This window comes from Syngnathus floridae, chromosome 18 (genome assembly GCF_059516105.1).
Source record: "Syngnathus floridae isolate MCC-2025c chromosome 18, RoL_Sflo_1.0, whole genome shotgun sequence".
NCBI lineage: Eukaryota > Metazoa > Chordata > Actinopteri > Syngnathiformes > Syngnathidae > Syngnathus > Syngnathus floridae.
In genome coordinates, this window is record NC_142430.1 from 9,264,053 (window position 1) to 9,283,675 (window position 19,623).

Here is a 19,623-nt window from a genome sequence, read left to right on the forward strand (position 1 = left end):
GTTTAAGATGTGATGTTTGAAAATGAAGAGTTGAAAGTTTGTTATTTGTAATAATGCTTTATTTCTTTTGCAGAGTAAACAATCACAACAAAGTAACAAGTTGGATCCAGTCTGCTCGTTGCCGAGTGGTGAAGTGGTCGGCCAGAGGGACGAGTGGTGAAGTGGTCGGCCAGTGAGACGAGTGTCGGCCAGTGGGACGAGTGTTACTCCATGCCTGGACCCAAGACAAAAAGATTGGTAAGTAAAAAGCTAAGTCAACGTTTTGTGCAGAAAAGGGTTTGCCATGAAACATACCAGTGCGCAAGCGGAGTTGTTCATGGCCCCGACTATTGCAAGCTGCATGACCAGGAAGCCGATTTTGTTCCTTGCTGCATGGCCTAGGAAGTTGATTTTGTTCCTTGCTGCCTGTCAGAAAATAGGAGAAAAAAAAATATTGGAATAAAGATTGTGCAATGAGGAGCATTTAAAGTGCCTCACTTCTCAGGTTGCTGAGGCAGGAACAAGGAAACTGAAGTGCTGCTTTGTTCTGGTCCTCAGCTTCCGCTGCAAGCAGATACTTGATGGTGCTCCACACTGGACACAAAAATAACTGATTCAAGTTTTGAAACATGTTGGCTAAAATGTAATTTACTTTCCTTTTCTTACCAGCAGAGGGCCCTTCAGGCAGCACAGACCCAGGTGAAAGAGCTCAGAGGCTGAAGACAAACTGTGGCAGGCTTTGCACTTGGTGGACCAGGATTTGTCACCTCTGCCTGTAAAGAAAAGGAACATTGACACAACGTCATTTAAGTTTACAGCTTTTATTTTCAACTGTAGACTGGTGCACATGCAGAGTTCCTGAAATGTTAAGACTTTCCAGGGTGGACACCTGCACACAACACAAACAAGGGAGCCACCTAGCTGCCATTTAGTACATTTTATTTGAGCATCAACTCTGAAAATGGAGGCAGTCTTGAGGAATCTCTGCATGGTTTTGGAGGGCTTTTACCTTTGGCCAGCATGTGGCAGATTTTCCAACTGCATCCTTACTGGAAAGTGCTCTGCAGGAAGAGGGAGGCATAAAAAAAGCATGCAAGTGCTTTTAAACAATGCCAAGTTTGTAGTAAGTTGTCACCTATCAGCAGGTCAGACAAGAGGTTGATTCCACAGGTTCAAAAGCTTGCAGATACTCACCAGTAGATCCATGCTGCAGAAACTAGGTCCTTTGGCACTACCTAGTGGACAAAAGAAGGTAGAACAAGCTGAAATGTTTGACATGTGTCAAACATTTGGAGGCGTGCGTGTTTCACCAGTGAGGAATGAGGGCAGCACCGGACGTCTCTCCAACCACAGCTCGCTGGTCTGAAAGACACGGTAACGTTACAACCATTCTGCTTTTACATTTTCAGCCTAACAAGCAAATTGAGCAAGAGTAGACCTGCAAGTGTCTCATGAAGCCATGCGAGGACTGCAAGGTGGCCATCTTGGACCCTGCAGACAAAAGAAAAAATGTTTGCTTTTGTCAATTTGATAAGATGCTTTGCCAATAAAAATATTTTTGCCATTTTGCAGTCAATCTCCCTCTGTTCCAGATGCAGGCCTGTGGACAGAAATGACAAGACAATTAGAAGCAGTCGATTGAAAGAGTCGACTTTAAAACTCACAGAAAGTCGGCCATGACGGGCTCGTTTTGAGGATTTGCACCTGCAGACAGAAAGTAGACAATTAGCACGAAAGCATCGAAATACCCGTTTCCGTAATTCTCCGGTGTATTTATTCAAACGCTGCTTTGTCTACTTACCTTCGGCCAAACGGCGCTGTCGTCCAGACGTTGCTAAATGTTGGTGCAAAAATAGTGTTAGTGATCTTTCCACACGGTGCGTGTTTGAGTTTTCAAAATGTACATGTACTTACCCACCGTTAAATGCTTCAATTATTTGGTTGCACCAAAATGCACGCCAAATAAATGCGTTTGGGTGGTCGTTGAAGACGCTAACTGCTAACGCTAGCTTCTGCAAACTCTTTAGCTTGCAAGATGGAAGCACGCCCAAAGTGCATCTTGACGCTGAAAGAGAGCAAAAGCAGTTAGTTTCAAAAGATTAACAAAAATTGAACATCCACCTTGTTCGTTCTGGAATGGAGTGCGGATGGCGCAGCAGGTGGACCAGAGCAGCGTGGCGCTCGCTGTCAGAAGAGAGTGAAAGACTGATTGTCGCGTTCTTGACGCCTTTTATACTCTTTTTGTGATGACGTCATCAAAAGGAGAAAAAAGAAAAAAAAACTCCTGCAACCAGGCGCTCAACAGAAAAGCGAGAGAGAAACTGCAAAGTGTAATTTATGGCGGGATCGGGCCTCGAACCAGCATTGCAATTATCGGAGGCAAAGGTGATAACCGCTCGACCATTGCCTGTGGGTTGACAAGGAGAGATTTTCTCCTATTATCACAAATCATGAAGGTATCATCAGGAAAAGTTCAGAGTAACAAAGTAAAGTTCCAACTTTAGCTCAAAGACTGCTTCGTGTAGGGCTCGAACCATGGTCCCCGGATCACCGGGTAAAGTTAAAAGCCATTATGCCATTTTTCCGGCGATTTTCCACCATTTTTTTTGGTAGTGTACCTTACAATTTCAACTTGCTTTATACTAAAACTATTGAATTACTTCACTAACGCAGAACCCTCAATTGGTAGTGGATAAAGCTTTTGTCTTATGTTCGCGAGAACCGAATTCGGGTCTTACACTGACTCAACTTTAGCTAAAAGACTGCTTTGTGTGGGGCTCGAACCAAAGTCTCCCGATCACCGGGCAAAGTTAAAAACCATTCTACCATTTTGCCAGGGAAACCCGGCGATTTCATTTTGGTACTGTAGTGGAATTGTTCAACTTGCTCAAAATTGAAATTTTTTTTTACCTCAGTTCCGCAGAGTACTATAAATAGCATGGTGGATAATACTCTTGCCTACTCTTGGTTAGTGTTAGTGTACTAGGACTTTTTTTTTGTCGTTGTTGTATTTTACATAGACTTCCATTATAATTTTTTTTTGTTTTTTTTAACAACTTAAACAAAAAACCTTACTATACTTGTACTGTAACTTACTATGCCTGGTCATTGTTTTACCAGTCTCACATATACATGGTCATTCTTATTTCAACGAAAAAATATATATATAATTACTTCATATATACTGGTCAAACTGGTCAGGTGTGACCTCAAGAAATGGCTGGAGTTGGGTCAGTGTACAGACGCAAGAAGCAGTCTTTTTGTTGACCTTTTCCTGTGCCTTCAAATGAAATCTCCATGACAAAAGTGCTCCGAATAAAATCAACTGCAAATGAAAACACATTGCACTCGTTACATCTAGCAGTATCGACGTGAGGGACTCGTTAACTTGTCACGATCGCATGACACCCGAAAGCCATAATTCATCATTTAAACAGAGAATGTGTGTTTCTGCAAAAATCTAAGTTATTGTGCGTACCAGGGTAGTGCAAGCACGGAAGGCTCCGTAGTAGTCAGGAAGGGGCGTCCCTCGGTTCCGTTTGGCTACCAAGTGAATGGTCAAAGTGGGCTTTGCTAGCAGCTCTATATAATTTATTTTAAATCATTTACTATCACTGTCAAACTTGATCAAAGGTACAATACAAATTTGTATGAAACTCAAACTATGACAGAATATTTTTTTGGACAAGGCTGGTCTCTTTAATTAGTTTTTGAGCATCTTTTATGGGTGTTTATTTAATTATCCGAACCAGTGTTGTATGCATGATGTGGGAGTGTCTTTTGTGCAAGTTGCCAAAGACGCGCTTTTTGGTGATTTGAATTGAGCTTTCTCGGCTACCGTACACTTCCGCTTCAGCGAGCAGCTAGCTCTTCAGGTTGTTACCGTTTGGGGTTTCGAGTGAGTCATGTCAACTTTTTCCAAGCTCTCGATTTGCTGTATGTATGTAAATGCGTACATGTAAACAATGACATGAAAGGAGAATCATTGTTTGTCGTTACGTCCGTGGAAACTCGCTAGCTCTCGTGAAACCAGAGGTGGAGCGTTAGCTAGGACGCCCACAAGTAGCACTCACTCGGCTGTCAATCAATGGATCATCAACGAAAGCGTTTGACTTGAATGTTGTTTTTCTATGTTTTTCCATGTCCAACTTGAAGACCGGAGGCTCCACGTCGGCTGCTGGTCGTCTATCTGCATATCTCGAAAGGTACCTCCCCATTTTCCATGTAGCATTATGCCTCTGGTGAATAGCAAGGTGGACCTTGTCCTGTTGATTATTTGGGCCACAGTAAAAAGAAACAAAATAATTGCTCTACAGTCGTTCAAGTTACATGTCAATGTAAGAAGTATAGTTTTAAAAAATGTACTTGCATTTGAACTTAAAAAGTATATTTTTGATCATAGTTGGCACTCATGAAAAGTGAAAGTGTACCACTTTGTTCTTCAAATAATGACTTGAATTTGAAAAAATATATAAATCTAAAAAAAAAAAAGAAAAATGTGTGTAAGTGATGTTAGTTGGTAGTGTTATGTGCTTGAGGAGCTGATGTGCGATGTCATATTGTCATGGCACACCAGGGGGAAGGTGAGCACATGCAAGCAGCTGACATCTCTCACTAAACCTAAGTGCCAGAAACAAAATAATTTCTCTACAGTCGTTCAAGTTACATGTCAATGTAAGAAGTATAGTTTTGAAAAATGTACTTGCATTTGAACTTAAAAAGTATATTTTTGATCGTAGTTGGCACTCATGAAAAGTGAAAGTGTACCACTTTGCTCTTCAAATAATATGACTTGAATTTGAAAAAATATATAAATCTAAAAAAAAAGAGAAAAATGTGTGTAAGTGATGTTAGTTGGTAGTGTTATGTGCTTGAGGAGCTGATGTGTGATGTCATACTGTCATGGCACACCAGGGGGAAGGTGAGCACATGCAAGCAGCTGACATCTCTCACAAAACCTAAGTGCCAGCTACTGCACAATATCATCATCATCATCACCACACTTGTCTAGATGTGTTTTTTGATGACATTGAAGCAAACCAAGTTAGTCAGAAACATATATTTAACTGACTTGGTTTGTGTCAGTGTCATGGAAAAACTTGTCCAAAAGTGACTGGTGGTGGTGATGTTGCTGTGCAGTACCTGGCACTTAGGTTTTGTCCCAGTGAGAGACGTTTGCACTGTTTGCATGTGCTCACCTTCCCCCTAGTGCCTGCCACGAGAAGTAAGTGACATCATACCTGAGCTCATCAAGCACTTAAGCTGCTTCCATGCATTCAGGCAGGGCCTTTTCAAACTGCTTTTCTATTCAATAAATTGTTCAAGTGAAATGTGAGTCTTTGTGATTGATGAGCAAATTTGCTCATTTGAAGTCTTTCATGCTTGGTGGTCACTGCATTGGCAAAGTACTGTTTCAAGTCTTGAGGTGGCCACTTCCAAACCTAAGTGTCTACTACTATGGACACAAGTTTTCAGCCTTGAGGTGAGTGTCACTGCAACAGAGCCAAGTCTTTGCTGCTTCTCTCTGTCTCCACATGAGTGAAAGTAATGCAATTGTACAGTTGCAGTCACTTTGAGTCATGTGGAGATCGAGAGAAGCAGTCAAAGACTTGTCTCTGTTCAGTGGCTGAAGGCAAACACTCAACTCCAAGCTGAAAAGAGCCTTCCAAAACCTAAGTGCCACTTTGCCCGCCTCCTAACTCTGCCCAATTTCAGATTGGCCAATCACGGCTCGGCTCAAAATTTGCATAACCACGCCCACTTTCTGGCAGCCAATCAGAATGCGGCATTTGCGCATTTGACCAATCGGATTGCTTCATTTTAAGTAGATCACGCCCACCCAAACTCTAACCAATCACAGAGTACCTCATTTGCATATCCACGCCCACTTCTCAGCCAACCACGGCCTTTTATTCTTCTGGCTCCGCCCAGTTTTTGAGCTCTCGGCCAATCACGAAGCAGTATTCCAGTCACGTTCCGCCCCATTCCTCAAAAATGTCACCAGAAAAAATTCTGTAAAAAAAAAAAAAAAAAAATCCAGAAATTTTTGGGTGGCGGAAAAAAAAAATTTAAAAATAAAATTTTAAAATTTATTGAAAGAAAAGAATTATTTTTAGTTTTGTTTTAAAGTTTAAGATGTGATGTTTGAAAATGAAGAGTTGAAAGTTTGTGTTATTTGTAATAAGGCTTTATTTCTTTTGCAGAGTAAATAATCACAACAAAGTAACAAGTTGGATGGCAATCTGCTCATTGCCGAGTGGTGAAGTGGTCAGCCAGAAGGACGAGTGGTGAAGTGGTCGGCCAGGGGGACGAGTGGTGAAGTGGCCAGCCAGAGGGACGAGTGGTGAAGTGGTCAGCCAGAGAGACGAGTGGTCAGCCAGTGGGACGAGTGTTACTCCATGCCTGGACCCAAGACAAAGAGATTGGTAAGTAAAAAGCTAAGTCAACGTTTTGTGCAGAAAATGTTTTGGCATGAAACATACCAGAGGGCAAGTAGAGTTGTTCATGGCACAGAGTATTGCAAGCTGCATGACCAGGAAGCCGATTTTGCTCCTTCTGCATGACCCAGGAAATTGATTTTGTTCCTTGCTGCCTGTCAGAAAATAGGAGAAAAAAATTGGAATAAAGACAAGGTTGTGCAACGAGGAGCATTTCAAGTGCCTCACTTCTCAGGTTGCTGAGGTAGTATCAAGGAAACTGAAGTGCTGCTTTGATCTTCAAGCAGATACTTGATGGTGCTCCTCACTGGACACAAAAATAACTGATTCAAATTTTGAAACATGTTGGCTAAAATGTCACTTTCCTTCTCTTACCAGCAGAGGGCTCTCAAGCAGCACAGACCCAGGTGAACAAGCTCACAGAGGCTGACGACAAACTGTGGCAGGCTTTGCACTTTGTGGACCAGGATTTGTCACCTCTGCCTGTAAAGAAAAGGAACATTGACACAACTCTATTTAAGGTTACTGCTTTTATTTTTAACTGTAGACTGGAAGCAGCTGGTCACTGGTGCACATGCAGAATTTCTTAAATGTTGTAAAGACTCTCCAGGGTGGCCACCTGCACACAACACATACAAGGGACCCATCAAGCTGCCATTTACTACATTTTATTTGAGAGTCAACTCAGCAAATGGAGGCAGCCTTGAGGAACTTCTGCATGGTTTGGGAGGGCTTTTACCTTTGGCCTGCAGGTGGCAGATTTTCCAACTGCATCCTTACTGGAAAGTGCTCTGCAGGAAGGGGGAGGCATAAGAAATAAAGCAGGTAAGTGCTTTTAAACAATGCCAAGTTTGTAGTAAGTTGTCACCTGTCAGCATGTTGATTCCACAGGTTCAAAACCTGTCAGCTCTTCACCAGTAAATGCAGAAAGCTGGTCTTTTAGCCCCACCTGCTGGACAAAAGGAGGAAAAACATGCTGAAATGTTTGACATGTGTCAAACATTTGGACGCGTGCGTGTTTCACCAGTGAGGAATGGAGGGCAGCACCGGACGTCTCTCCAACCACAGCTCGCTGGTCTGAAAGACACGGTAACGTTACAACCATTCTGCTTTGACATTTTCAGCCTAACAAGCAAATTGAGCAAGAGTAGACCTGCAAGTGTCTCATGAAGCCATGCGAGGACTGCAAGGTGGCCATCTTGGACCCTGCAGATAAGAGAAAAAGAAAAAAGGCTTGATTTAGTCCATTTGATAAGATGCCTTGCTAATAAAATTAGGTTTGCCATTTTGCAGTCAATCTGCTTACTCTGTTCCAGATGCAGGCCTGTGGACAGAAATGACAAGACAATTAAAAGCAGTCGATTGAAAGAGTCGACTTTAAAACTCACAGAAAGTCGGCCATGACGGGCTCGTTTTAAGGGTTTGCACCTGCAGACAGAAATTAGAAAATTAACACGAATGCATCGAAATACCCGTTTCCGTCATTCTCTGGTGGATTTATGCAAACGCTGTTTTGTCTACTTACCTTCGGCCAAACGGCGCTGTCGTCCAGACGTTGCTAAATGTTGGTGCAAAAAAATGGTGTTAGTGATCTTTCCACACGGTGCGTGCTTGAGTTTTCAAAATGTACATGTACTTACCCACCGTTAAATGCTTCAATTATTTGGTTGCATCAAAATGCACGCCAAATAAATGCGTTTGGGTGGTCGTTGACGACGCTAACTGCTAACGCTAGCTTCTGCAAACTTTTTAGCTTGCAAGATGGAGGAAGCACGCCCAAAGTGCATCTTGACGCTGCAAGAGAGCAAAAGTATTTAGTTTGAAATGGTTAACAAATATCGAACATCTACCTTGTCAATTCTGGAATGGAGTGAGGCTGGCACAGCAGGTGGACCAGAGCAGCGTGGCGCGCGCTGTCAGAGGAGAGTGAAAGACTGATCGTCGCGTTCTTGACGCCTTTTATACTCTTTATGTGATGACGTCATTAGAAGAAGAAGAAAAAAGAAAAAAAAAGTCTATTTCAGGTACTCACCATATTTGAAAATGATGCTCAAAGCGGGATTCGAACCCGGGGCTGCGGCACACCAACCCAAGTCAAAAACCATTCGACTGTTTTGGCTTGGAAATTTTCGAAGTTTTCTTATGTATTCATAGTATATGTCTCACGATTTAGATAAAATTACCAAATTTCCACAGAACTGTAGAACACCAACTGGTGTAATGGGTAAAGCTTTTGCCTTATGTTCGGGAGAACCGAGTTCGAGTCTTGCACTAATCCAACTTTAGCTCAAAGACTGCTTCGTGTGGGGCTCGAACCATGGTCTCCCGATCGCCGGGTAAGGTTAAAAACCATTTTGCCATTTTATCAGCGAATCTCGGCGCCTTTTTTTTTGGTAGTGTACTTTACAATGATGGTCAATGATGGTATTCTTCGTCATTTTTATCCTACAAAGAAAATCACGGACGTTTTTTTAGGGCTCAAAAGTAAGACATGTCCGGGGAAAAGAGAACGTCTGGTCACCCTAATTAGAACAATTAGAGAACTCATTAGTGGGGATGCAAAGCGGCTTGGAAATGAAATATGGAAAAAGCTGCAAACGTTCAATTGAGCTGTGAATAAAGACCTTTGGTTTATTAAAGGGTGAAGTTTTTTTTTAATGACTTCTGCGTGGATTCAAAGTCAGGAAATGTAACATCTATCTACGTATGTTCGAGTTGTTGAAGTAAGTTGTCTTTAAACTTCATTGCACTATTCTCATGACAACTTCTCTGGTGTGATATTTCTGATTTTTAACACCCAGCAACAATAATCAGCTTCCTGGTGATGCAGCTTTAAAACAACTCAACTGAGTGAAATATGGGACGGTCAGGTTTCAAGATAGAGAAATCACACAGCACAAATAAGACATAAATGTAAAAGCTAGTATATTTAATTAGCAAATGTCAATGCAGATTTTGTTCATGTTTTACAATCAAACTTAATGATCACTTTTGAGCGGCATCCCTTCAATCTTCAGTTATGGAGGAAGGATACAGTACAAATAGACAATCTGGTGAACAAGTGAAATGTTACGATGAAAATGCTGTCATGGACCTTGTGGGAAGTTGGAACATATACTTTAGAAAATAGGATTTCTCTTAATTATAAGAATTCATAAAGATGGTGTCACGTTAGACAACTCCCTATTTTTCTTTAGGTAGAATGTATGTACACAGCAGAGAGCAGATTACAAGTACAGTATTTTGACATTACGTGTAATCGAAACAAAAACAAAAAAAATCACAATTTTGTTATGACGGAAAGTCATTTGAAACCCGATTCCTGTAGTTTCTAGGGCATAAATCAGATTTTTTTTTTTTTTAATTTTCAGGATTTATTCCAAATATGTTTGTAGTAGCATCATTTTTTTCCATTATCAACTCCGCTACGTGTTAGCAAAAAAAAAAAAAAAAGCCATAATACATGGCTAGAAAATTATACCATGGCTATAGCAAAACTTGTATAACCACAAAATAAAAAAAGTATTGCACAATGTATATATAAAAAAAAAAAAAAAAAAAAAAAAAAAAAAAAGCTTCGGGCAAATATGACTTGACTTCATTCTGCACAATAGTTAGGGTTAGGGTTAGGGTTAACCTAACCCTAACCCAATGATGAACTCAGCTCGCTTGGGTGCTCTTTGTGCACAATAGTATGTAATTAATATTCAGGCTTGAATTGAGTGAAGGGTTAGGGTTAGGGTTACGGTTCACCTAACCCTAACCCTAACCCTAACCCTAACCCAATGATGAACTCAGCTCTCTTGGGTGCTCTGTGCACAATAGTATGTAATTAATATTCAGGCTTGAATTGAGTGAAGGGTTAGGGTTAGGGTTCACCTAACCCTAACCCTAACCCTAACCCTATGATGAACTCAGCTCTCTTGGGTGCTCTGTGCACAATAGTATGTAATTAATATTCAGGCTTGAATTGAGTGAAGGGTTAGGGTTAGGGTTCACCTAACCCTAACCCTAACCCTAACCCAATGATGAACTCAGCTCTCTTGGGTGCTCTTTGTGCACAATAGTATGTAATTAATATTCAGTCTTGAATTGAGTGAAGGGTTAGGGTTAGGGTTAGGTGAACCCTAACCCTAATCCAATGATGAACTCAGCTCTCTTGGGTGCTCTTTGTAAGCCTGCTTGGAGAACACACGCACACAGAAACATTGGTATCATCATGCCACGTGACACATGACAAGGTGTTTGCAGGTTCTCTCTCGCTCCACTCAGAGGCACTCCCTAGAATTAGCTTAGGTGGTGTGAGTCGACAAAAATCTCTCTACGTGATTTTAAAAAATAGCCATTCGCTGGAAAGTCATCGGAGGACATCTTCAAAGCGACTGACGTCCAAAATACCTCCTTGCTTTTGTGTTTCAGTCCCTTGCCTTTTCTTCAAGGGTGGACGTCGCTGTCGCCTTGACTATTTCTCTGTCCTCTCCAACGGAAGCTCTTTCAGCAGAGTCATTTAAGAGAAGTGCAGCAGAGGGACCTCTCATCCCTTGTGGATAATGGGAAGAAAGAAGAAGAAAAAAAAAAAAAAAAAACAACTAGGCTGTGTAATGGCGGTTCCTCGAGAACATTGCAAAGGTCATATTTTGTCATCTGTCATTTCCAGGAACTGGGCATAGACGTCTCTGGAACACTCCCCTTTCTGGTTGTAGAGGAACTTGTAGTAGCTGCCATCAGCACAAATAGCTGCCAGACACAATGAAAGAAGGGCTGAACATCAAATGTTCCAAACTTACAGCGTTGTTGGAAGTTTGGAGAAGAATGATTTCGTGTCAATTTTCATTGTTTGTGACAAGCAAAGCGCTCTCACCTATGACAGCGTTGGGCTCTGTTCCGAAGGCACACAAACACGGGGAGCTTGACGGCAACTGGAACTTGGAAAAGCTCCACATGGAGCTGAAGTACTTGGGAAGAAAGCTGGCGGAGGCCAAGCTGGAGACAAGGCAGTGTTTGAAATGCGGGCAAAACAAATCATTGGATCGAAGGTTGCACATGGACAAACCTGGATTGCCTATTTCTCTTTGCGTCTTCGGCCGCAAAGATGTGCACTGTGCCGTGGTCACTGGATACGCAAATGAGAGATGCGTCCTGGTTGAAATTGATGCTAGAAAAAGGAATATATGCAAGAGGCGTGACTTATTAAGGCAAATGAATGAGCGAGCGCTAACACGAAGCTCATGTTTGTCTCACCAGTAAATGTTGGCCGCCTGAGAGCCTCGTCTCAGCTCTTGTATGAGCTGACCTGCCGACGTGTCAAAAATTCTGATAAGTGTCCCCTGTTGACAAACAACATGCATTTGGGGCTAGTTTCAACTGGCAACAATCTGAAAAATAAATAACAACTTTCAGCCTACTTTCTCTGATGCGGTCGCTATTCTGGTGCCTTGTAAATTGAGGGCGATGCAGCACAGCGCCCCCTCGTGGGCGGGGATGTCCACCGGCGGTTTCTCTGTGTTTGCCAGGTCCACAATCTGAACATGGCCTGAGTGAGTGCCAGGGAACGCCAGAAGGGAGTTGTTGCTGTTGGGACACAGCACACACAGACCTGAAGAAAGAAAGAAAGAAAACAAGCGAGAGAATGACTGCTTTGGGATTGACACAATTTAAATGCTCGACAAATAGTTCCGGTTCAAAATAAGCAACCCTGAAAGAGCAGGAACCAACCTTTGGGGTTGTAGCAGGTCTCAAACACGTGCAGCTGGTGAGGGTTATGGGTAAAGGTGAACACTTTGATCATGGAGTCCAGGACCACCACAATTCTGAGCGCAAAACAGTTCAAGTTTCCTTAAATGAGTCCTTGTTCATTGGGGACGGACGGACGGACGGGGCTACCTGTCACGTCGAAGCTTGACTGCTTTCACCTCTGTGGAGAACTCAATCTCAATGACTGTCTTCTTCTTCAGGTCATCCCAGATCATGACTAGAGCAAAATCAAGCACACCTATGAGGACTGCAACTCATTCTTTTGATAATGTTGTCAATAAATGGCTGCTCATCCACATACCTTTATTGGTTGGGTACTTGGGTTTCTTTCCTCCGCCCACAAGAGCCAAATAGTTGCACCGGAATAGCATCTCCACATGGCCGACTCCGCCCTCCAAGAACTCTAAAACACAAAATGCATTGACATCAAACTCAAGCGCTTTATGATTTGATGAAACTCACTTTGGCTAACCCTAACCCCCCCCCCCCACACACACACACACACATGCACACAACCAGACACACAAGCCTCTGTTCTCAGTTTGAAAAAAGGAAAACAACTCTGGAAAGGCTCAAGCTGCTGAGTAAATATAATTAGCCTATCCTGAAGGGAAGGTTACGCTTCTTTTATCCCCAAGAAAAACGATTAAAAAAAATGGTTATAAATAACTTTTAAGCTAAAATTGTGATTAATAACAATATGAGTAGAATATAAAACCATTTGATCTTTCATGGATTTTTGTGTGATCATACTCGACACGTTTAATCCAGTATAGTGTGCGCTTGCATGGTACTTGCTTTACAACAACGAGCCTCCAGAGGATAAGCAGTTGGAAAGATGAATGAATGAAATGTTTTCAGACATTTTTACCTTGTTTCTCCTTTTCCTTCAGAGGATCTGTGTTGTACACTCGAAATCCATTTTCCATCCCACAGGCAAAGCACCCTGCAGAGGCACATATTTGAGGTCAGGAATCAAAGTTAACATTAACAGTTGTCACTGAAGACTTCTCAGACTACCAACAACAACATGCACTGACATTTATGACCTTATTATTGAAGCTTCGCCACGTATTGAACACATAGCTTTAGGTCAAATAGATTAGCGTAATTAAGGCAACAAAGACGTAATAGAGATAAGACTACGGTAGGTGTGAGTGTGAAACATTTACTTCCGAATGCTTTGACTTGCCGTTGTATTGATTTGTAACGATAATGAACGATAATCACATTACAGTCTTTTCAAATGGTCATGATGGTAGAAATATTCGGTGTATAATGTGTTGCTGGTTGGATAGCACTCATTTATGTGTCGATTCGTCAACATTGTATTGAAGTACCTCGACAAGTATTTCAAGTTTTTGATGTTGCACGGTTGTCGAATGTAATCACGAAAACAACGTAATCGGTGGCTAGCGGAGGCTAGCGGTGGCTAACAACAACAAAACGGTAGGTGTTTTGCGTTCAAACTTCCGTAAGTGACAAGGGCAACTGTCGTGATATTCGAGAGTTCCGAGTTAAGAAAATCGGTTACCGTCATTTATATTAATTGTCGATTATTTACAGAGGAGACAGTTTCGTTAGCGGTGTTAGCTTAGCATAAGCAGCGCTGTTCGTGTTCCTTTTGGCGAGAGAGGAAAAAAAAAACATGACAGCGTCACGTCTCACCGTGGTCCTGGTTGAAGCCAGCGTAAAGGAGTCCGTTCCCTTGCGGGTTAGACAGCAGTGAATTCATCGTTTTACCCGAGCAAGTGAATTGCAAATAATGGCATCAGTAATCAAACAACTGCTGCTGTTGCTCGGATAGCTAGCTAGCTCGCTAGCGTCATCATCATTCCTCCCTCCAGAGTTGGCTGCTTGCATGGAGAAGGAAGGAAGGAAAGACGCTGGTTCCTGTTTAGCCCAAACATGTCGAATTCTCAAAGTCGCTCGGTGTACATTTTTGTCCTCTTCCAAAACATGAGCAAGTGGTAAAACAAAACAAACTTCAACAGTGCGTGGAACTGCTGGTGTTCCAGATTCCAGAGAACGAACAAAGTTCAATCAACTGAAGCTCCGACTTAAACCACTTGCGAAGAAGAGTGTGTTAGCGAATAAAAAGATAACGGTGCCATTTTTGTTTTTACGTTGACTAGTTGGGGGAATTTGAGAGGAATATCTTTGAACAAGTTCCTTAGTGGTCTAACGAATAAAGAAAAGGGCAGTCATGTTGCAATCAAAATAAGAGTGAACTCGAAATGAGTCAAAAATAAAAAAATCTGCGCTGTCAGATTGAGCTTTAGTATATGGCCCTGATTTTGCCCTGCATAGAGTTGGTTGCATGATCCAACAATAGTCTTCAGAAACCTGAATTTCAAGGAGAACAAAGTTGCCTTAAATGTTCTTTGGGGGTGCACCCTGTCATGGAGAGACAGCTGGCCGGCCAGTGAGGTAGCCCAGAGTCTCCATCCTGAGGTGTTAGCAGCTTTCCTCCACTTGCAGAGTTTGAGCAGGCCTGCTTCAACATTTACTGTCTGTGGTCAGTCAAAGTTCACAGAAATATTGGGACATTTTTTGCAGATGCAGAAGACTTTGTCACACAATGGCACATTTCAGTGCTGCGACACAATTACAAATAAATGCACACAAATAATGACACTGCTGTTCATTATTATTGCTTGTATTCGATTCGTTCGGTTTGTTGAACAATGTTACACTGAACATGCTGTCCGGTCTTAGTTTGATATTGTACCACCATGACGACGGTGAAGTGCAAATGAGGTGTTCGTTCATGTTCAAGTCAATAACCAATAAAAGCTGAATTTGCTGAAGAAAACCAAATTTATTCCCAAAGAAGTTAATGTTTTATCATTTGCACATACTAACCTTATGTAGAACTAACAGCAAACATTTCTGTAAAAAATACAGTTACATTTAAGCAATTTACAGTCCCCATGACGTGACAAGCAGAGAAAGAAGCACAAGCTGACCCCTTTCCTGTTCCCCAAGCTCACTTTTTCGTATGAACAAATAGGATGTTTCCCGCCATCGTGTCAGAATCGGCGTTTGCGTTAACTATGCGTGGACGAGCCTGCGATGTCTTTTCAAGCCGTGTAAACTGGAAAAGGCTTTGTCACAGTTAGCGCAAACATACGGTCTCTCTCCAGTATGCGTTCTCATGTGTAGCGTGAGAAAACAAGACTGGACAAAACCCTTTTCGCAGATACTACACTTAAAGGGCCTTTCGCCCGTATGGTATCTGCGGTGGATTTTAAGCTCCGCCGAGGAACGGAAGGACTTGTCGCAGTCGTCGCATTTGAACGGCCTTTCGCCCGTATGGATCAAGGTGTGCCTCACGAGCGCGTCTTTCCCGAAGAAGCCCTTGCCGCAGTGCTCGCACGGGAAGCGCATGCCTTTGTGATGGAAGTTATCGTGCTTCAGCAGGCATCTCCTGGAGGTGAAGCTCTTCCCGCACTGGGGGCACGCAAAGGTGGGTAAAGCCTTATCGCTGAGGATATCGCCGGACTGGTGCACGCGCTCCACGTGGCGGGTGAGAGTGACGCCGTGTCGGAATTTCTTGCCGCACTCCCAGCAAAGGAAGGGATAAGCCTTGGTGTGTTTTTTCTGGTGCTCCACCAGGTCGGAGTACGATCGGAATCTTTTGGTGCAGTGGGGGCACTGGAAGGGCTGGTAGCCGGTGTGCTTCCACTCGTGTCGGATGAAACGCTTCAAACTGGCAAAGGTGGTCTGGCAGTGGGCGCAGGTGAAAGGCTCGGCGGGATTGTGGACGTCGATGTAGTGCTTATGCAGCGCCTTGAACACGGGGAAGTTATCCTCGCACTGGTTGCACTGGAACGGCGTGTGCGATTCTTTGTGCATGGCCAAGGCTTCGGAATCGCGCACCAGTTTCATGCAAACCTCGCAGTAGAGCGGGTTGTGCGTTTGCTTGTGGGAATCCAAAGTCGACTTGTACTTGAAGGCCTTGTCGCACTCGTTGCAGCGGAAGCAATGGCGGACGTCTTCGGGTTGATCCGGGTCCACCTGTTGCTCGTTGTAGCAGATGTTTCGCAAATGAAAGCGGAACGTCTGCTTGCACTTGAACTCCACGCTGCAGTGGGGACAATAGTAGGGGCCGTCCAGGATATTCTTTGCCTCCTCCGGGCTTTTCTGTCCCAATTCTTTGGAGGACCTCTTTTCGTCAGCGAGCGTGTAATCGGGGTCGTCCGCCGTGTCATCGGCGGGCAGCGTTTCGTCGCCCGGCTCGCAAATAACGATGGCGGACTTGCTGTCCTCTTCTTCGGCCGTCTCCGCGTTTTCTTTCTGGGCTTCTGCCTCGGTCATGCCGCTTTGGCATTTGTGTTGCTGCAAGAAGCGGAAGTGCTTGAAATTTCTCTGACACACCGCACAAGAGTACATCAACTCTTCAGTGTGTTGGTTCATGTGGCGCTCCAGGAATTTGGCATGGCTCAGCACCTTGCCGCACACGCTGCACGTTCTGTCGTCCAAGCCGTCGCCTTTGGCCGAGTCGAGCGAGTCGGAATACTTTTTGGGGCTGCTGTTACTGCTGCTGGTGGCCGGCGTCCTCCCAGATTTCCGCCACTGCGACAGGAGCCGTTTCATCTTGAGTCCGCGATTCTTTCGCACCGGTCTTTTCAGCAGATCAAAGTCGGGATCCCGCATGCCCGCGGGCACTTGAAAATCTTCATCATCCGGACGCTTCTTTTTTCTCCCGCGTCTGCTCGGCGGTGCCTTTGCTAAGCTGTCCAGCACCGTCACCTTGCCATCCTCACCTATGATAAGAGTTTCAGATAGGTTGTGGTGGTGGTGGTCCATTCCACCATCATTCGCACGTGTACCTTCTTGAGCCGCCTCCGTACCAACGTCTGGCTTCTCTTCCTGACCAATTCCCAACCACTGTTTTTGCACACTTTCCTCTGCAAATGGCATTTTGTTGCCAACTTCGACCTCCATCTCTGTGCAGTCTGTGTAAACCACGCTACTCTCTGCATCCATTCCGGCTTGCTCATGGAGGATTGCGTCTCTTTCCGCAGGAGGAAGACAGAGAGTGGACAAGATGCCACTGTCAACCTCGCAAGATTCTAGAAAGAAGGAAATATCATATTTAGGCTAACATTGGTGCCATGAATTCAATATTTGAAGGAATATATTTCATCAATTGGAGGTGAAACTAATGACATGAAATGATGCATGTATGCTTACCAACATCCTCCAACTGGCTGAGGTCCTTGTGTGTGTCCAACACTGTTTTGAGCCCCTGCGACCCAGTAAAAGACTCCATGCACTCTTTCAGAACCGAAGATGAGTCACTTAACAAAGACGCGATCTGACAAAGAAATACAAAATCAAATGGTAACTTTGGTGTTTAAAAGCCAATGGCGGCAAGATGCAGCCCTGATTTGCATATTCTGGATCACGGCATACAGCAGGATTTCAAAAACCGTGTGGGTTTCTTTGTTTTGCATGTCAATAAGGGAATAAAATGTCTAATTTCCATTAAAAGATCTGGGCAAAGGCAAAAATTAGAAGTCCATTTGTGACCCACCTGTTGAAGAGACTGACTCGGAATAAGCTTTTCCAGCCTGGACAGAAAGAGCCACATCAACGTCTGGATTGCTTTGTCATATGTGGGACCAAAGTCTTCAGGAAAAACATCCTGCACGGAGAAAATTCACAATTGCTTAGCAAACAGCCTCACACAAGATTATGTCATGATGAATGTCAAAATAGCAGGGCATTAGCAACATAATTCGAACCTGAAAATACCTCTTGGCGCCATCAAAGTGAAAAACAACTTACTTGAAAAAAGTTGTTCCTTTCTTCTGCATTTCTCAGCAAATTCCGGACGAGGCTCATAAAATGAGAGTCAGAAATGTCTGGAGTTGCATTACTGGTCTGCAAAACAAAAGCAGTCAAAATAGACAAAGGTCAGAGAGAATCGGATTGCAAAATCTATCCAGTGATACCATTAATGAGGTTGCGCATGTTATATTAGCATTATACTGCCTGACACAGCAAAATTGTCATCTGAAAGAAATCAACCTCGCTTTTAAATGCTTGACCACGCTACTCACCTCCACTTTCCACAGTGATTGAAGGTTTTGCATACGATCAAGATGCGGCTGAATGGTTTGGATGTTGGCCGTCTCCTCAGAGCGGCACAGCTCCAGGATGAGCTGCAGTCATGAAGAGAAAAGAATCTTATGACACTGCACCTCTATTCATCTCAATTACTTGTAGAATTAAATACTATTCTAGTATTTGTATCTCATTATTTTGATGGTGAAAAGTTTGAGAACCATTGCAGTACGACTAGCACTTCCTCAACAAATTGATGCATAACAGAGATAAGAGTTCAGGTTCTATTTTTGTACCCGTGCTCTCAGGCCCAAGATGAGTTCCGCGCGTTGCCTGGTTGAAAGGAGTTGAGGAACAATGTCGGTAACCATAAACACAAACTCTTCAAGCAGTCCATAATCCGATACAGTCTTCTGCTCTATGGTTTGCCAGATGGCTGCGGAGACCAGACGAACCGGAGGAACCAGGAAGCTCAGAGTGGGGAAGGGGAGAGATGGACCTGGGTGTGAAGACAAATGGACGACTAAATCATATACTTTTTTTTCTTCACCACAAGCACACTGACATATTTGAGACTCAGAACTACATCTTAAAGAGACAGCAGCTATACATCGATCGTTATGAAACTGAAAAACTCACGCCCATAACTTTTTTAACATATGCACTGTAAGCAAACCAGAATAGATGCCTACAATAATAGAATGTAATTAAATCTTTCAGCTCACTTGACGCAGTCGGACTAGCTGTTCCTTAGTGGAGAATAAGTACAAGTCAAGCGTAATTAAATCAAACATCACGAGACCATTTCTGCCGAAATACTCGTTGAATTACATATGTACCATAAATATAATAAATTTAATGAAGTACGATTGACTTCACCAGCCAAAGTCAAGCGCTTATCTTAGCTTGTGACTGCTAAGGCAGCGGAAAAAATAACCTAAAATGTAACCAATTCACACGTACTTTGAAGCAAATGCTAGACAAAGTCAATCACAGGCAAGTTAAGTAACATAAATAAAAGTGTTTCCCCGCAACAAAAAATCATAATTTGAGCAGCAAACCGGTGTCCGACACGAGTTAGCAATGCTATTCCCGCGCGCCCACTGCGTTGCGGCCTAGCTCAACTAATCCGCCTAGTTTTCACTCACCGGGTTGTTCGGAGGAACCTTCTTCCATCCTAATATATTCACATTACACCGCAGTGGGGTGAATGTACGTGCGTGAGTCAACACTCCAACACCAAGATATTTTTAAACAGCAAATATCTCAAAACACCGTAGGAAATGGAGCTTTGTGCGTCAACGGTTGCCTTTGCGTTCCGTTCGGAATAACATTCCGACGGACTACACTTTGAATTAATGGTTCCGTTTCCTCTACG

General features: G+C 43.3%; 4 protein-coding genes across 40 annotated transcripts in view; 1 reads left to right on the forward strand and 3 right to left on the reverse strand.

Moving 5' to 3' along the window:
- Positions 1 to 8,067, forward strand: part of ogfod3 (2-oxoglutarate and iron dependent oxygenase domain containing 3) — a 48,599-nt gene extending 40,532 nt beyond the window's left edge. Inside the window, exons 15-18 of one of the 7 annotated variants that reach the window (XR_015854177.1) lie at positions 6,183 to 6,404; positions 6,795 to 7,241; positions 7,308 to 7,505; positions 7,733 to 8,067. The gene's annotated coding sequence lies outside the window, so the exon portion shown is untranslated. Of the gene's footprint in view, positions 1 to 73; positions 238 to 648; positions 1,905 to 6,182; positions 6,405 to 6,794; positions 7,242 to 7,307 lie in introns of those variants that run through there. The other 6 variants (XR_015854178.1, XR_015854176.1, XR_015854180.1 and 3 more) reach the window with 6 other exon arrangements.
- Positions 63 to 8,389, reverse strand: LOC148382950 (uncharacterized). Of its 27 annotated transcripts, XR_015854198.1 has the most exons (14): positions 8,267 to 8,389; positions 8,057 to 8,210; positions 7,942 to 7,974; positions 7,805 to 7,844; positions 7,723 to 7,740; positions 7,570 to 7,622; positions 7,441 to 7,493; positions 7,285 to 7,365; positions 7,156 to 7,207; positions 6,983 to 7,035; positions 6,792 to 6,899; positions 6,645 to 6,723; positions 6,462 to 6,571; positions 6,145 to 6,381 (listed from the first exon to the last, which is right to left on the reverse strand). XR_015854198.1 is itself a non-coding variant. In XM_088360774.1 (12 exons), the coding sequence occupies exons 8-12, from the start codon at positions 999 to 1,001 to the stop codon at positions 204 to 206; spliced, it is 354 nt and encodes a 117-aa protein (XP_088216900.1). In that variant the 5' UTR covers positions 1,002 to 1,040; positions 1,174 to 1,214; positions 1,290 to 1,341; positions 1,418 to 1,579; positions 1,644 to 1,683; positions 1,781 to 1,813; positions 1,898 to 2,044; positions 2,101 to 2,193; the 3' UTR covers positions 63 to 203. The 27 variants fall into 27 exon arrangements, 8 of the variants coding, with proteins under 8 accessions (XP_088216900.1, XP_088216897.1, XP_088216901.1 ...); XR_015854201.1 differs by lacking the exons at positions 6,145 to 6,381; positions 6,462 to 6,571; positions 6,645 to 6,723; ... (2 more) ...; positions 7,156 to 7,207; positions 7,285 to 7,365 and adding exons at positions 63 to 214; positions 295 to 405; positions 478 to 573; ... (1 more) ...; positions 989 to 1,040; positions 1,174 to 1,214 and having other exon boundaries at positions 7,949 to 7,974; positions 8,061 to 8,210; XR_015854191.1 differs by lacking the exons at positions 6,145 to 6,381; positions 6,462 to 6,571; positions 6,645 to 6,723; ... (2 more) ...; positions 7,156 to 7,207; positions 7,285 to 7,365 and adding exons at positions 63 to 214; positions 295 to 405; positions 478 to 573; ... (1 more) ...; positions 989 to 1,040; positions 1,174 to 1,214 and having other exon boundaries at positions 8,061 to 8,210.
- Positions 8,390 to 9,324: 935 nt separating this feature from the next.
- On the reverse strand, positions 9,325 to 14,273 carry wdr45b (WD repeat domain 45B). Of its 3 annotated transcripts, none has more exons than XM_088360760.1 (10): positions 13,839 to 14,273; positions 13,042 to 13,116; positions 12,472 to 12,573; positions 12,300 to 12,387; positions 12,132 to 12,226; positions 11,822 to 12,012; positions 11,658 to 11,743; positions 11,470 to 11,571; positions 11,278 to 11,399; positions 9,325 to 11,153 (listed from the first exon to the last, which is right to left on the reverse strand). In XM_088360760.1, exons 1-10 carry the CDS (start codon positions 13,903 to 13,905, stop codon positions 11,047 to 11,049), a joined length of 1,035 nt encoding a protein of 344 aa, XP_088216886.1. In that variant the 5' UTR covers positions 13,906 to 14,273; the 3' UTR covers positions 9,325 to 11,046. The 3 variants fall into 3 exon arrangements, with proteins under 3 accessions (XP_088216886.1, XP_088216887.1, XP_088216889.1); XM_088360761.1 differs by lacking the exon at positions 13,839 to 14,273 and adding an exon at positions 13,705 to 13,821; XM_088360763.1 differs by lacking the exon at positions 13,839 to 14,273 and adding an exon at positions 13,511 to 13,640.
- Positions 14,274 to 14,971: 698 nt separating this feature from the next.
- Positions 14,972 to 19,591, reverse strand: LOC148382952 (uncharacterized). 3 transcript variants are annotated; one of them, XM_088360752.1, is made up of 8 exons: positions 19,394 to 19,591; positions 18,542 to 18,744; positions 18,242 to 18,343; positions 17,967 to 18,062; positions 17,713 to 17,823; positions 17,370 to 17,493; positions 17,006 to 17,248; positions 14,972 to 16,939 (listed from the first exon to the last, which is right to left on the reverse strand). In XM_088360752.1, the coding sequence occupies exons 1-8, from the start codon at positions 19,419 to 19,421 to the stop codon at positions 15,225 to 15,227; spliced, it is 2,622 nt and encodes an 873-aa protein (XP_088216878.1). In that variant the 5' UTR covers positions 19,422 to 19,591; the 3' UTR covers positions 14,972 to 15,224. The 3 variants fall into 3 exon arrangements, with proteins under 3 accessions (XP_088216878.1, XP_088216879.1, XP_088216877.1); XM_088360753.1 differs by having other exon boundaries at positions 14,972 to 17,248; positions 18,542 to 18,578; positions 18,653 to 18,744; positions 19,394 to 19,590; XM_088360751.1 differs by having other exon boundaries at positions 14,972 to 17,248.
- Between the last annotated feature and the right edge of the window lie 32 nt (positions 19,592 to 19,623).

Bases quoted from the DNA above. Each gene is read 5' to 3' on its own strand.
- LOC148382950 (XM_088360773.1), bottom strand. From the start codon at position 1,023: ATGCAGTTGGAAAATCTGCCACATGCTGGCCAAAG. The intron at 869-988 runs GTAAAAGCCCTC...TGTTGTGTGCAG, and splicing joins CTGCCACATGCTGGCCAAAG to GTGTCCACCCTGGAAAGTCT. The intron at 406-477 runs GTGAGGCACTTT...ATTTTCTGACAG, and splicing joins CTGCCTCAGCAACCTGAGAA to GCAGCAAGGAACAAAATCAA.
- wdr45b (XM_088360760.1), bottom strand. From the start codon at position 13,905: ATGAATTCACTGCTGTCTAACCCGCAAGGGAACGGACTCCTTTACGCT. The intron at 12,388-12,471 runs GTATGTGGATGA...ATTTTGCTCTAG, and splicing joins CAAGTACCCAACCAATAAAG to TCATGATCTGGGATGACCTG. The intron at 11,400-11,469 runs GTTTGTCCATGT...CCTTGTCTCCAG, and splicing joins AAGAGAAATAGGCAATCCAG to CTTGGCCTCCGCCAGCTTTC.
- LOC148382952 (XM_088360751.1), bottom strand. From the start codon at position 19,421: ATGGAAGAAGGTTCCTCCGAACAACCCG. The intron at 18,063-18,241 runs GTGAGTAGCGTG...TTTGTTTTGCAG, and splicing joins AATCACTGTGGAAAGTGGAG to ACCAGTAATGCAACTCCAGA. The intron at 17,824-17,966 runs GTAAGTTGTTTT...TTCTCCGTGCAG, and splicing joins AAAGGAACAACTTTTTTCAA to GATGTTTTTCCTGAAGACTT.